General features: G+C 43.7%; 1 protein-coding gene across 1 annotated transcript in view; it reads right to left on the bottom strand.

The window, feature by feature from the left end:
- Positions 1-16,876, bottom strand: part of nphp4 (nephrocystin 4) — a 162,883-nt gene that overhangs the window by 76,003 nt on the left and 70,004 nt on the right. Inside the window, exons 9-11 of the mRNA XM_022765934.1 lie at positions 6,111-6,327; positions 5,542-5,685; positions 1,156-1,208 (exon numbers count right to left, since the gene is read on the bottom strand). Coding sequence (XP_022621655.1) covers positions 1,156-1,208; positions 5,542-5,685; positions 6,111-6,327 — 414 coding nt within the window. The remainder of the gene's footprint in view (positions 1-1,155; positions 1,209-5,541; positions 5,686-6,110; positions 6,328-16,876) is intronic.

The raw sequence follows: 16,876 nt of genomic DNA, 5'->3' as shown, positions 1-16,876 counted from the left end.
AAAGTCTAATCAGTTCAACCTTGAGTCGTAGCGAATGTTTTTGCCAAATTTGAAGAAGTTCCTTCAAGGCGTTACTGAGATAATGAGACAGAAAACCTGAAAACATGTTGTTGTTTTTTTCCTGAGCTTCTTTTACAGGCTGGTCTCCAATCTGTGTTGACAAACCAGACACAGCGTCTATGATGTGTGTGTAAAGAGCAGGGGAGGGGCACTGCTGCGGAGTCTTCCTGCTCCTGTCATCCCGCCAGAATCCGTCCAGGTTCGGCTGAGATCCGGATAAACATTCGCTTGTTGCTGTCTTCGCTCAGGTGAGAGAAGAAAAGAAAAATGCTTCATTACTGGGTCAAGGCCCCGAAAGTCCTTCTCTGTGTGTGTGTGTGTGTGTGTCTGTGTGTGTGTGTGTGTGTGTGTGTGTGTGTGTGTGTGCAGACCACACAGCATGCATGTTGTATTTTTCTTTCTGCCACTGATCTGCACTGTAGTTTGCACACTGTACTTTTTCTGTCACATTTACACCTAAACAAGAGACATTTGTTGACACTTGTTTCTCGATGTAGCAGGCGGCTATTTTCAGCAAAAACAAAGAGTTTGATAAACCCACTGTACGCCGCACGCCCAGTTTAAAACTGGCAGACACACACAGAGTCGGCGTCAAGCTGGAGAAGAACGTCGTACAGTTTGCAGCTAAATATTATTCTAAGGAGGTTGTAGACCCAGAACAAATGAGATTGAATACTGGATTTATCAAGTTGACAGAAACACAAGATGTGCAAATAAACAACTGTTAGTCAGCCATAAAGACTCTATAGGGTGATAATGTGTTGTGGTTGCTGCTTGTTCTTGCTGCTCCCAAGTGGCCAGAAAGAGAAAGAATCCATTACTGCAGCTTTGAATGACAGATGACGAACAGGTGACTGAATATCTATAGATCACAGTGACACACAGGTGAGACGGAGCTGAGCCAGGAGCCTGTGTGAACCTGCTCACCGCAGGCTTTCATCAGAGGTGCGACGACAGAAGTCGTCTGAACCTGTACGGACGCTTGGACGGAGCTTCAGACGGAAGCTGTTCGTCACAGTGCACTAGCTTGTCTCTGGTCTGAGGGTTTAGGGTTTAGTGGGATTGTACGGTGGAGTAGGTGACATGGCGTCTTACCCCGGGGCCTTGAGGAGAATCTGGAGGAGAAGCTGCAGGAATCTGTCTCTGACCTGAAAAACACAAACAAGACGGAAGAAGATGAAGAGATAAACACGATCGGTGTGTCCACTCTGTAACTTCCCGCCTCTCAATCAAAACAATAACAAAAGACGGCGTTGGGTGACGTCACGAGATAGCGCGGGATCATGGGAGTTGTTGTCTTGTTGTTGTTTGGTTTCCTTCAGCGTCAGCGCTTCAGGAAATCAAACAGACCCGGTGATTATAACTGAATGAAGCAGTTTGACATTTAAAGTCAGAGTTTGAGCGACGCTGTACGGAGGACAGAGACTGAGGGAAGATTGATGCTAACCTTCGTTCTGACTGTTTCTCTGAACCAGACGTTCAGCAGGTTTTTACCAGCAGCTGAATGATGCGTCTTCCTCTCCACAACAAACACACCAGGAGATTAAAACCAGTGGAAACACTGAACAAAACAGTTTCACTTACGACTAAAATCATCTGGTTCAAATAACCAGCTGCAAACCACCGAGGTGTAAAAAATGTCTGTGGCTTAAAGCTGGATAAAAGTCAGTGTTGAGCTTCTGTCAGACAAACACAAACACACTGACACGTGATCGTAGAGGATATGATGTCACTGACCAGTGACCAATGAAACGTCACCATGATTAAAATCACAGATTTCTCTGGTTCGAGAACTGATGGAAACATTTGTGACGATGTCAGAACACAAGTCAACAACATACAGAACACAGGCCGAGTTGTGTTTAGACGTTTTAATGTGGAGAAGTTACAGATTATAACTTTAAAAGCAAGTATCAAATTTGCCAAAAGGTTTAAAATATTTCACGACAGTATCTTCCAGCACAGTTCGTTTCAAGAATAAAATCGACTTAAATCCTGAATTAGAGAGTGAATGATGCAGTTTAAACATCATAGTCTGTATTTAGGTTCTTCAGAAGAAAAGCACCGACTCCTGATCAGAAGATGTGCACATAAAACACAAGTCTAGTCATTTTTAGATTTACAGATTAAAACTTTATGTGTCGAAGTAACTGCAGTTCGATGTTTAACCGGCTCAGTTAACAACATCATAATATCTTCGACGCTCTGCACACCTAGCTAGACATGTGATGGGAGCTGATAGTAAAATGTCATCTTTTCTTATTGCCTTGCTGTTGATTGGATTTGGAGTCAGGTGTCACGCTGAGGTGTAAAGAACGAGCCGTCACTGTGCGCCCTGAATGACTCCAGCAGAGTAAATAAGTCCACTGAACGCCGGGATACCACGACTGTTTAGAATCGGTACAAAAATCTATCCAATTTCACAGAGATCAGGAGGCGGCGCTGGATTTAGATGTCACACTGAGTTTTTAAGTCTAACAATGCTGCCTGAGTTTTTTGGTTGGTAGCCATGGTAATACTGAAATGAAAGGCTTTCCAGTATCTCTTTGTCCTCCTCTCCCACTCCTCCTCGCTCCCTGTGCTGGGCTTGACTGGCCTTTTGGAAATTGCTTCAGTTGCCTGGGGTGTCTCACTGTAGCTCCCATCTGTTCCCACTACACGAACGCAGAGTGGACACGGCGCGGGACTGCCTGGCTCTGTGTCACAAATGTACCCCCCCCCCCCCAACCTCCACCCACCCCACCGCCCCACCCCTCCTGACAAGCGCATTTGGTTTTTTGGGGCTTTCTATTTGCACGTCTTGCAACGATGGAAACGTGTGTTTCACCTCATTAGCTGGATGGACGTGCAACTGGGGGGGGCATTTAAATATGCAAAGATGATGCATCATCAAAATGTATTAATGAGCATCTGTGTCAAAACATCATATTTTCCTCCTCTCGGCTCGTCAGTGGAAACAGAGCGTGATGTGCGATGGTCACGTGAACAACGAGGGATCCTGTCACTAAATTATAGACGAGAGGAATGAAAACGCGTGGACTTGAGTTTCCGCTCGTCTGACTGGAGGTCGTCTCGATGTCCATCATGAATAACTCAGAGGTTTGTCCTGAGAATGTGTGTCTGCCTTCTTTCTAACAAAACGAATGATTCAGTGGTTGTGAAAACGCAGCGGGAGATTTCCCAGTTAATAAACCTACAAAAATGCATCAAAAAACATGATTTACATATTTCAGACCGGCCATGAATTTCATATTTGTCGAACTAAACTATCTGCAATTGAAAGCAGGACACTTACAGGCATATCCACGCGCCCACACACACACACACACACACACGCACACGCACACACTCAATCCTGGAAACACAAAGTCAAGCATGATTATGATGCTGAAATCAAAGAATGACAGAGATTCATGATATCATTCTCCTCTGAACACTAGCCCAAATCATTCAGGCTTCTTGGGCGATCCTCTGAGGACACTTGAGCACTGATTAAAATGTCATTAATAGACTTTGCCAAAAGGCTTCTCTACACACCCGTGAAGTAGGCCCTGATCAACACTATTCTTCTCTCCCAAGATAAGTTAACAGCATCATTAGGAGGGAAATCATCGAGTATACGACCAGGGTCCACTCAAGTTCTCTCTGCTGTCACTGGGATTGAGTGGCTGTGTGCGGTGTTTACTACACTTCTAATCAATTCACTCAAAGACACGGGGAAAATCAGCAGCCTGGGTTTACAATAAGAGATGCAGACGGTGGCACATCATTTATCTTCGGCTGTGTGCGGGATGTGGAATATCTAATCAGAACTTTGTTTCAGAGGGACGCCTCTTTAAAGCTCAGGGTTCAGGACGGGAGTTATTTTTTTTCTCGGGATGTGGAGGAGCGGTCACGCTTAATTGGGAACGATGGAGTAAAAAAGCTTTGGGGGAAAGAAATTCAGCAGCTTAAACTGATAACCCCCTTTAAAAATACGTGGTCGTACGCCTCCGCCAACCAGTCAAGCTGCAGTTTACACCCGTGTCTGTCCAGACTCATGTAACACATGGAGGAAAACTTAATAAAAAGTGTAGCTTCTATATTTGTCTGACGGATCTGACGGAGAACAAAGTTGTAGCCGATGTTTCAAATACGGACTCTGGATGCTTCACACACATCTTCCTCCCAGCAGCACAGGAGAATCTAAACAGTCACCACAGTGTGAAGGCGGGGTACTCGAGATTAGTGCCGACCGATTCAGTATCCGACCAGGTGTGAGAAACACAATCTCCCCTCTCTGTTCCTGAGTCATGGCGTTTGTGTGAAATTCAGTCACAGTTAGCGAATGAATTCTTGACATATATGGCTGGCTAGCTGGAGCGCAGTGACCCCTGGTGGTCAGCGGAGGAAGTCCCAGAGGTCAGATTATTGCTGGTATTATTAGATGCGCTTACTAGCGTTTTCAAATGGAGCTTGCTCAGACGTCATCACGTCACATGACCTCAGCACAGTTGGTTGTTTATGGGGGTCATCCTCGTATCGGACGATCTAATCCGTCTTTAACTCGGGTGATTGGAACGTTTTATCACAGATAATGTCTGTTCCCAAAGTCGAGAATCGATCTCTCCGCTCAAAATGTAAAAATACAGCATTCGTTCTGACTATATTTATTACATCAGAACCTTTTGCCAAGAGGCAGAAACAGAACAAAGAACTGCACATACAGTAAGAAATGAGCGATGGATTAAAACCACCAACTTAAAGGCTATTTTTGGTTCACTACAACTTGGCTCTCATTAGGTTTGGCCATCATTTCAATTGCTAATAATAACATTGTATTCAGCAGATGAATTACTGAGGTTGTGAGACACTGCATCTCCCACCAGCAAGACTTTAAAAGCCTCATGTTAACTCAAGCTTGTAAAACGTCTGTGACAGTTTACCGTTTGGACTTCACTTTGACAGAGATACTGAATAATATCTGAGACTAATACGACCTAAAAATAAAGTATTAGTATTTACCTCTAAAAGCACATTTTAGTCAGAATCCACAGGATGTAAATTCTGGTTGTGAGTTATTTTCTCTTTTAGAAGAGACGTTAGCACGAGGCTGCAGAGGAAGGCTTGTTCTACATCAAGAGACCCTAATGGACAGCCAAAATCTTCTCCCAGCACTTTGAGTTTATCCCTTTATTCCCCTCAGACCCATCATGGAGTGTGCTAATCATGCAGAGAGCAGGTGGTGCCATTGAGATAACACTGCAGAGGTGGGGGCTGCATTATATGCAGAGGACAGGCTAGTTGCTCAGAACTTCGGCTGATTACACCTGGGTGTTGCCGCACACTTGAGATACACTTATAAAACAATTAGCGGGAACAGACCACACACACTTTCTGGTCCAACATACAAACCTTTGTGGTAGACAAACAGAATTTGAGTCCTTTTTTTAAAGCTGGTAAGACTCGGAGGAAAACTCTTCATATTAGGCTCATATTTACCCTGTGAGGGCGATGAAGGCGATCTCCTCTGCCGTGACGCGTTTTCCTGCTTCGTCCTGAGAGATGCCTTTGGGCTGGACGCCTTCCCCTCCAGACCGGATGACAGCCGAAACGTTATCGTATCTTTCACCTTGGAGACAGGTTTTCAGACGTTTCAGGGAGACACAAAAACAGTGGGAGAATGAGAGGTTAAGGTTCTGGACGGAGGGACGCAGTTGGATTGGATGAGACACAGTAGCAGACACAAGCAGGAGACGTGACGGTGACGTGTGGTTATTTTTCAAACTGTCTGAGTGGTTTGCAACCTTTACATTTTTTGATACTGTCTCTAAAGTGATGCGACTTGGAGACAATGGATGTAAACTGCAGTGAAGTGTTCCAGGGCAGAGCTTCAGAGGAAAGAGTAATCAGGTTCTGTATGACGCACTTGGATTAAAGCACCACATCATGCCAAAAAACAATAGCGATAAAGATTTCTGTCTTCAGGGAAACATGTGCTGAAAGCGCCTTGTCTCAACACCTCCCAGCGTATTCTTTACATCTTGCTGCTCTGTGCTCTTGCGTTACCTGAGCTGTGCCTGGAGCTGAGAGCGGCGCTGAGCTCTGAGTCTTGGCAGACGTCTCTGTGCCGTAGACCATGACTCCATGAGGGTTTGGCTTTGCACCTCCTTGCAGAACGAGCTGCAGCTCTTCCCCCTTCCAGTCAGCCGGCTCCCGGAACGGGCACCAAATCCCCCAACGGAGGCACTGCAAGAAGGCTGCTCTGGACGAGGAGGTGACTGACAGCTGCGAGATGGAAAGGACACAAGGACAGAGGACATGATGAATATTGATTTCATACATGGAAACTACCGTTTTATGTTTATCCATTGAGAATAATCTTTGTGGAAGCAACATTAAAGTCATGTTTTCTTCCACAATGTTGCTCAAATATTTACCACTGGCTTCCCTGATTTTATTCACCCTGTCACAGCAACTCATTTTTTATTACAATGAGCACATATGGACAGAAGAACGCTTCCTTTAATGAGCATTTTTCACCCAAAGCAAATTTACATCCAATGATAAGACAAGACAATAAGACAATAAGAATATGCAACTAAAATGGCAGAAAAACAGGCAATAAAACAAACAAATGGATGTGCCACTGGAATAATTACAGACTTTTGCAGTGTTTAATTAATCATAAACATTTAATAATAAACCGATGAATTTAATATGGGCCGACTAGAAAATTGGTTTTGCATTAATAAACTCAAAGTGAAAAACAATTTAAACCATCATTTGGTTCATAAAATGAATTGTAAAACGATGTCAGACTGCAGCTCACACTGACTCTGTGCGTCCGCAGGTTTGAAGCTGACTTGTGAAATCTCTTTGGAACGTGATGAAAATATGGATCACCAGGGGAAAAGTGGATCATTTCTGCAACTGCAAAATTCTCCTTTCAAACCTACAGAGAGTGAGTGTTTTATTTTGGAAAAAGAGATAGAGCAGATTCAGTGGCTACGCTTCTCCTTTAAGTTATTTTTTATTTTTCCATACTGTTCCCTTCATATGGAAACACAGCTGGTGCCACGCAGCAACAGGGAAGCTGCTGCCGACAGCTGCTCACAGCAACAGTTAGCAGCCTGATGAAGAGCTACCAGCAGACAGGAGATCAGCAGTTGGTCCGACTCTGCACAGTTCAGGTTAAACATGGAAACAACATATTGATAAAATATCCAAGTCAGTAGCAATTCTGTATAAATCTGGGGAAATAAGCCTTGTACATAATTTACTGTTCAATTACACTTCCTGTTCTAACTTATTGTACGGGAAGTGTCGACCTTTAAAATGAGTATAATGCTACAGTCTTTGTTAATAAGGCTGGTGACTATGATCACACTGATCAATCGTTTCTACATTCTCATGCCGTATCATTTAATGATTCTGTATGTTATTATAAAATACAAAGTACAAAAGGGTTTTTGATCTGAGAGCTGTTTGTAAGTTCACTGTACAAAAGCTTTAAAAAGGGATTAAAGGCAGATGTATTTCTATTGTTGGGGCTCAATTATGGAACAATGCTAATATAGATTTAATATAATAATATACATTTGTTCTTTTGGTTTTCAAAGAAGTGCTTTACAGAGATATTTATGAAGGTGTGAATAATTTCCTTTTCCTTATGCTGGGTGTCTTAAATTGATAAGAATGTAGGCAGGTCTGAGTCACGACTTAATACATAGAATACATTTTATTTTCTGTCTATATTGTTTAATATAACTGTATTATGTGTGATGACTGAAAAAAAAAAATGCAAGAAAATATATATTACCGACGTGCAAACTTAAATGATCAATTACAGGCACGCAATAAATTATTTGAATAATTTAAAAAGCAATCAGAAAATAAGTCACATTTATTGTGAAAGTGCTCTGCAGTTCTATACAGTCGAACCCTCAGAGACCCAAACACACAGTTCAGGAGGAACTTTGTTATGTCTGAAGGTGATTTACAATCTGTTCCACTGCGTCTCTACTTCAGCCGTCCCAGTTAAAAAGCCCTTTGCTTTAAATCATCCACGGGGGACCCGCAGGTTCTGCTGAATCGATTAATAAGCCGGTCAGCCTCCGACGATCGTAATCAATCACAGGTAGAACAGAGCAGAGAACACACTGAGCCCGAAGTCCACATCGCTTCAGGACAAAGTGGAGCCCGTTATGGTTCGCTCGATGCTTGCAGTTCCCCCGAGTACATTTCTTTTTACATGTAATACCATAATCCAGTACTACAGGTCATCATTCACACAGGTGTCGTCTGTATTCTGAATCTCGTGCGCTGTTATGGGAAACAGGAAGTGCCTGCAGTGGTATTGAAGTGGTACCACTGCAATTTTGATCATCAACCGTTCCGCACTGCTCTTAAAAGGAGATTGTCACGGCTGTAAAATAATAATAATACTGATAAACTGTGTCTGGTTCCTCAAATCCTGAGTCTGACTGAGGTTTGTATCCTCGCTGCAGGCGCCCAGCGGGACGCCAACGTCAGTACAACTCTGTTGAATGTAGGTTGTGACATCAGGCGACCAACACTCAATGTCAGGACGTCGTCTAATGTCTGGGAAACGTCTCCTAAACATCACAACCTCAGTTATCCAACGCTGGAGTTTGACGTCAACACGACTTTCATTTCTACCCAAAAACCGAAAAGAGTCCGACATCTTTCTGACATTAGTTGACGTCCGGCGCTGCTGGGCTGTGAGATCCAGTCTTGAGATGCAGTGCTGAACTTTATGGTCTGTCTCGGCCTGAGACGGCGGCAGCAGCAAAAAGAGTCGTCACTTAACTGAATAATGAACAAGAAGAGATTTCCAGTGAGCTCCACCAGGACTACAGCTGATGAAAATGACTTTTCTCTATTGATTAATTTGATCTTGTTGCCACAGATGGACAGCTTCATACTGATGTACTGTAGTTCACCGGGCAGCGCTGCAGCAGCCGTTCCCCCTCAGAGAGTGAAAACTGTCAAGGTATATGACGTTACATGTGACAACTGTAGGGAAGATAACTGGTGGAACAGCGAGGAGCGTGGACAGGACACTGGATGAAGACAACAGCAGCTGTCTGAGGACACCGGACAAAACCGGACAAAACCACCGGACAAAACCACCGGACAAAACCAGGTCAAAGTACTGGACCAAACGGTCCAATGTATCGACAGCTGGGGTGTCTCCATGACGACTGAGCAAACTCCATCCACTGAGGAAGACTCTGAGATGTAGTTGAAAGATGGTTAGTGGATCTGGTGAGATTTATTTTTGTTTGCGGCACACAAGGATCGCAGAGCACTGAGAAACAGGGGTGCAGCTTCTTGATCCACGGATTCATATATCTGTTCTGTGAGGTGAGACGAGGGACGGTCACTGAGGTCTGCAAACTTTTGGGGAAAACAAAAAACAAACAGGTTTGTTGTCCAGATCCGAAAACCAGCGTTCATAAAACTCACATCAAAAATCATCTGCGTAGAGTTGAGAAACCCACACTGACGACATGAAACACACAGCGGCCTCCGGTGTTAAAGTCACATCCATCTGTGGCCTTATTACATCACATCCTCCTGTCAGACAAGAGGTCCTTGTCAGGTAAACAAAAAAAAAACCAAAAAAACACAGACCACTTCTGAACAAACAATCAATGCTGCCTTTGTTTTTCAGCTGAGGGTTCGTTTTTTCAAAATGTCAAATTATCATGCGTTATGCAAAATAACCCTCCAACCGTCCGGCTACCCTGCGAACAAAAGCCCAAAGTCAAGTGTTCAGAGAGGTTAATGGAGCTGACATTCTGAGCGCTGCAGCTAATGGTACACCGCAGCACAGAGTAAGAGAGCTGAAGGTGTAAAGGTTAAGGACGTGTCAGCCAAATCAGAATACTCTTTTCTTTTTTTTTTATAACGAACAGATATAAACCCACAAATGTTTTAAACTTGCACGGCTGCCATTTTCCTCTGCCATTATTTGAACATGTTCAGTCTGTCCGTCTGGACTCCACACAAACAGGAGACCTCGTCAAACGTCTTATTATGTGCTGTACATCTGAAGAAGACCTCTCCAGAGCTTCACACTTCTTTCAGGCGCCCCCCCCTTGTGCAGATCAATATTCCATTCCTCTTGAAGAGGGAGTTTGTTTCAGACCATAATTTTACCCCCAAGTAGCAGAGACATTAACAGCTATTTCTTTGAATTGTAACTCCAGAAATATACGGCAGCCATAAAACAGACAGCAGTATGTTCCCCCCTGAGGCATCGCCTGTCTTTCCATCTCATGGGGTTGAATTAATAAGATGCTTTATAGGAAACATTCAATCAAACAAGTCTATTTTCAAAGTGATGATTTTATTCAATTTTCTTTAATTATTTGAAGCAACACGTCTGTGCTCCTGCAGAACACCAGGGTCTAGCACATGACCCAACACTCACTTCTTGTATTATTCAATGAATATATTCAGTGGCAGCAGCAAAGCAGGCTGAGCTGTGAGACAGCGGAAGAGACAAGGGACCAATCAGGAGCCTTTTCTACAGGGGACGTAAACAGCCTTGGAAAGACTTTTATCTATCCAACGCTCAACGCTCATCGCTCACTCTCAGTCCTCCAGTCGCAGAAAACCCAGAACGACTGTGTGTTGAAAGCTGCGAACAAGGATGAGAGGGAGGAAGAAGAAGCTGCGAGGCAAAACACCCATCGAGACTCAACATGTGTCGCCACAACATCGTCCCTCCACAGACACGTGACATGAACATCCACCGCTGGAATCAAACAATTAATAACTTATTAACGGCAAAAAAAAAATGGAAGATCTTTCAAGGCAAATTTCTCAAACCTGAGGTTGTGTGATAAGAACAAACAGCTAGAGAAGAATTCCCTTTGAGGCAGAGAGCTGGTGGGGACATGAATCAGGATTTCAGCGCGGTGGTTTTAAAGTACTTTGGAACGGTGTGATCTACATATGAAGTGCATAAAGAGCTGACAGCTCGGGCTGGCAAACAATAGGACTGGAAGGATAGGAGGGAAATCTCAAAGAGACTCTTTGGTCGTGGTTTTGAGTAAACAAACATGGATAATATTTTCATTCAAAGCCGGGCTGAGAAATTCACATTATGCATGTAATCCTTGTACATAAACAGTCCGCAGCGTGTGGAGGCATACACGAGCTTAAGGAGAATAATATGCGGCTCCTTGATTATGTGGCGGCGGAGATCGGTGTTACGTCAACAGGAGGGTGTAGGTGGTGTAATGGCATTGTGATGAGGACAAAGCGCCGTAGGAGGGAGCGGGCAGATGTGCGTGCGTGCGTTGAAGGGCCTCCGGTGAGAGGAAAAGTTGCCTCGGGGTCAGACGCATCGACTCATTCTGAGAACCACAGCGACTCGGCGAGTCTTAATCAATGGCGAAGCCTGCTGGTGACAGCCAGAAGACATCAAATCAATGATATTATATTCCAGTGCAAATAAAGTATGACTTTCTGCACTCGCACTGTTTTGGGCAGGAAACAATTGAATTAATTAGTGAATGTGGCGTTTGAATGAGAAGCTGCTTTTAGAGCTGTTTGCGGCGGCGTCGGTCATCGTGTCAGACAAGGCAGAGTGATCAATAGCCAGTTTCCCCAAAGTGTTATTACGCTGTTGATTTGAGTGTTAAAGGCTATATATAAAATAAGAGCCATTAACTTGAACTCAGGGAGCAGCAGAGCTCTTGTTTCAATAGTGAAAAAATAGAAACAGCGGCCTCGGGCAAAAACAAGGAAGCAACAAACTTTTTCATAAAGTTGTACTGAAAACAATAACAGGCGATGTCACTGCACACATAATTGCTCCAACTGGCAAAGCATTTTCTAAGGGAAGAATCCATCAACCTTGTTTAGAAGTATGAAATATAACGCTGCAGCATTTTCAGACAAATAAAAAAAATAGTGTCTTTTTCAAACATACTACGGCATGGAAACAAAGATCTCATGTCTGTAACCTGGAGCAAGAAAAGTAATCATCAAACTTTTTTGGGGGGGACACTGAGGACTGGAGAGGAGAAAAAAAAAGGGGGGGGGGGGTTGGATTATCAAAAGGTGACAGACGGCGAGTTTTGCACATCAAAGAGAGCTGAAACTGCATTTCCCAGCAGATGAGAAGAACTGGAAGCTGCAGAGATGCAACCAGTCCGATTCACCAGCACGATGAACTTCCTCTTCTCACACACGAGTGTAAATACACCACTAATTTTAGAAACAGTGCTGCTATTTCTGTGCTGGTTTAAATTTTCCTGATAGGTGTAAATATATATATATATATATATATAATATAAAGCCAAGTTTGTGTAAAAGCTGAAATGAAGCAGTTTGCAGGAAGAGAGTTTTGGAGAAGCTCAAAGAAAACGGGAAGACATTCAGCAACTCAGGGCTTTCTAGAGTACAGCAGGAATTAATCCTAAATTAGGGGGATGTGAGCATTGATGGGAGACGGAGTCTGACAGTTATTACTGTTACTGCAGTCTGTTGGGCTGCTCGTGTCATTATTTCAGCCAGGACCCTGTGACAGGCGCCGGCCCACAGCTCCCGCTACTTATTCTCCACAATGAGAAGCCCTGGAGGAAGTGAGGGAACATGCACAGAGATCATTAACTTAAGAGCAGTAAACCACTCACATTTTCATCCATCTGCACAAGTAGTCCAAATGAACCCAGCAGGCGGCCGAGCTCCATCCAGCTCGCCGAGGCCAAATAAGGCTGGGAAAGAATCGCGCGCCCGGTCTCGGGTCGCAGCTTTGACGGCGAATTTTCTAATCAGGAGTTGGTGCTTTTTTCTCCTGAAGAACCTGATCATTAAGTACGGTGTGTGATGTTTAAACTGCATTAACAAATCATTTACTCTCTAATTCAGGATTTAAGACTGGAGGCGAAACAGACTGTAGTGGGAGACACTGCAGTGAGATATTTTAAACCTTTTGGCAAATTTGAAACTTGCTTTAAAAAATCATTTATTACAAAGACCAAATAAAGTTTTTAATCAGCTGTTTAATCATCAGGTTTTACAGATGTTAACGTCTCTTGGTTTTTCCACCACTTCAGAATATCTCAACAAATATTGATTTGGGATTGCCCTGAAATTTCTTTAGCAGAGTTTGACAGACCCGAGACGATCCTAATTTCTTCGGTGTTCCCGTGACTTTTCCTTCCTGCGCCATCAGCAGCTTGACATTTTAAACACACAGCCGCTTAAAAATGCCATGAAATTTCATAGAGACATCTGTTCCACTCAGGATTTATAGTAATAACTTCGGGGGGCCCTTAAACACTTCCTCTGGAGCCATTATCAGGTCAGAATGTCACTCTGCCCGGTGCTTCTGGTTATTACCAAATACCCACAAAAACACTAACTCCCGTCAGCCTGAGCTGTCCTTTGTATTTATTGCTAATTAACAGTTTTTAAAAGTGTTGGCATGGCAACACACCAAACCAAGCTCCAGAACATGTTAACATGACAAATACGACCATTTTTTAATTTACTTCACCACAACTGAGGATCAGAAACAAACTTTGAGGAGCCACTATCGCAGCGGATGATTGTCGTCTGGTTTAAGGCAGATTCACCTTTATTGATACACGTTATTAAAGTCTGAGTGCGAGAAACAGCATCAGTAATTTGCTCATTTAAAATAATAGGGATTCATTTGACTGGGAGCGGTGATATAAAGTACCTGAGATGATTATCAATCCTTCATCAGAGCGACAGATCACACGAACCTCCTCAGAGGAAAATTAAAATCACATGACGATGGAGATAATGATGATGTGAGAGATGAAGAAACGACTGCCGGATCACTCAGGAAAGTAAATGACATTAGCTGCACATGGGAGTTGTACAGCAGCAACTTTTCTCCTGTCGACATAATATCTCATCCTGACGTTCTCAAATTAATCTCGTGGTGTTGCTTTCATCTTCTGCGCACCAAAACAGTTTTTACAAAACATCAAAGCTCTGTCAAACGTGGAGTGTGCAGGTATTTATCTGGTCCGCACATGCAATCCCATTTGACATTTGGCAAATACAGAAAGCAGCATCCACATGGAACCGACGTTTGGCCCAAACAATTTAACTTTACTTTATATTTAGTCAAAGAAAAACAAGAAGAAAGGTGAGCGGCTGTTGGAAGTCATACACACATTCGTCTGAATAAATACATAAAGAAATACATAAATGGGAAATTAAAGACGTAAGTGTTCATGTAGATTGTGTCTGATTTGAAATTAAACCTGTTAAATCGAATCATTTTACAGCAATGAAGTGGAGACTGGGGGGCAGAGAGGACTGCTGCGTTACCAACAGGCACAAATACACGTGTTTCAGTCAAATGTCTTTTTTATTACCAAACAGAAAAAGCATGAAGGAAGCATCATCACTGGGCCGAGATACTGAGAATTTGTTGTCACTGTTACTGTTGGAGTCTGAATCACACATTAAAGTTATAATCTGTAACTTTTCCCACATTAAAACGTCTAAACACAACTCGACCTGTGTTCAGTATGTTGTTGAGTTGTGTTCTTACAAAAATTAAAATTTAAAAACGGCACGTGTCATTTGGTTGCCGGTCAGTGACATCATATCCTCTACGATCACGTGTCAGTTGTGTTTGTGTTTGTCTGACAGAAGCTCAACATCGACTTTTATCTGGTTTTAAGCCACAGACACTTTTTACACCTTAGCATTAAGGTTAGCATCAATTTCCTGAACCACTGACGCTGAAGGCATCCAAACAACAACTCCCATGATGCAACGCTATTCTATGACGTCACCCAACGCCGTCTTCTGTTATTGTTTTGATTGAGAGAAGGAGTTACTTAATGTAAGTTTAAGTCTTGTTTCCATCACAGACATTAAAAGAAGACGAGTCTGTGTATCTGCTGTAGCTGCACGTGTTCTACAGCTGTATGTTGAAACTGATGTTTCTGCAGCTGCTCGGGGCTCGAATGGCTCCGAGACGAAAAATCATTCAAGTCCGGGGCCAAAGATCCTCCACACTGAAGCGGGGTCTCGGTCTGAGGTGGTCGTCCACATGGCAGCCATTAGATGTGCAAACATCATCGCCGCTGCCTCCCTCGCTGCCAGGCCGACGCATTCATCTGGAGAAAGATGGCACTGCTGGCAGGCACTGACAGGGTAAGACTCACTCTGGGCCTATCGTAGGGGGGAGATTGATGCACATCTCAGTGGGGGGAGAGCTGACATTCATTTTAATTAGGCGGGAAAAATATTGTCTCTGCGGCGTGTAGCCTCCCTTGCCTTAGCCTCAACTCCTCTTCTTGTTGTGAGAAAGGAAAAAAAGGGGCCTCCAGGGAGGAGTGACCTCCACAAATCAGCTAAATATAACAGTTCTCCATCCTGATGACATTACTGCGCTTAAGATGTTTGATTAACATTTAATTAACATTTGTATGACATTTCAGATCAGGACCAAACCAAAAAATATTACTGGTTTCTGAGGTCCGCGCCGGTGGGAGGAGTCTGTGTTCACCTCACGTAATGTGAGTAGTCAGGGAAACGAAAGATCAAGGGAGGGGCTGAGAGGTTTGGGGGTATACGGTATAAAGATCGTAAAGACGACATTTTAATGAGCATGTGATTGGGAAAATATTCACAAGATGCTTTTCATTCAGCAAACATCATTACAGCCTGCAGGGGCCCACAACAACCACACACACACACACACACACACACGCAACCTGCACACACAGAACCAGCCACTTGAGGGACGTCACAGCAAAAACACACAACAATCTATAGCCCATGTACCTGTTGGTGAGCCAATTAAAATCCAAACAAGAGTCTCTGTGGCACAGAGGAGCCACCGTTCACCGTCCCCTGTAATAAACCCAGCCACCGGTCACGTCGCTGCGCCACATACTGTTTATCTTCTCCCACCCCCCGGCGGCGGCGGCGACATCTGAGACAGAGCAAGTAATAAACACATAATTCAGAGGCTGATGTTTGTTATGTATCTCAACTAATGGAAAGCTTGTCCAACACCAAAACACACAACACAGGCCCCACACAAGGGCCACCGGCCCCGAGCCACCGGCCCAGAGTCAACAACACGTTTGTATTTGGGAATTTGAATCTACGAAACACTTTGGTTAACAAACTGAAAATACAAACTATCCCCGATAAATCCAACCCATGTCTTGTTTATCTAAGGAAGTGAGCGGAGCAGACAAACCTTTATGTGAGATTTAGAGTTCGATCTCACATCTAACTGAAACACAAGAACATGCTGTTCCTGTCTGTGTTCACTTCCTCTCTGTTGTGGATCCATCAGCTGGTGAACATGAAGCTTTAGCCTCACTGTTTCAGCCGCTACATCTTCACAGGGTTTTAGTTTTAAAAAGAACCAAATCAGCTGGTAACCTTAAAAAAAGTCGAACTTCTCGCATCGGCTTACAAACTAAAGTGAGCTTGATTAGCAAGCTACAGCTAATTAGTGACAGCTGTCATTTCAGAGCAAACAATCGCAAACAGTCGCCAGCCGGAAATGAGAATCCTGCTTTTGTCTTCCACTGTCTGAAACAAGGCGGCGAGGACTTTATCCAGCAGTCATTGGTGGACACATGTCACCGGGGGGGTTAAATAGACTTTCAGCTGCAAGAATCATCTGTCACACACGGTCCTAGGGGGGCACACCACCCCCACCCTTCAGCGATTACACTGGCTCCCCCTGTGAAATACCACATTTATTTTAAAACTCTCCTGTACCTGTCCAACCTTCTCCATCACTACGTTCCTCTGATGCCCGACTACTCCGTGCTCCCCC

Source organism: Seriola dumerili, unplaced genomic scaffold (assembly GCF_002260705.1).
Source record: "Seriola dumerili isolate Sdu_G_001 unplaced genomic scaffold, Sdu_1.0 BDQW01000800.1, whole genome shotgun sequence".
Classification (NCBI taxonomy): domain Eukaryota; kingdom Metazoa; phylum Chordata; class Actinopteri; order Carangiformes; family Carangidae; genus Seriola; species Seriola dumerili.
Note: the sequence above shows the minus strand (reverse complement) of the source record. Positions and strands in the feature narration are given on the sequence as shown.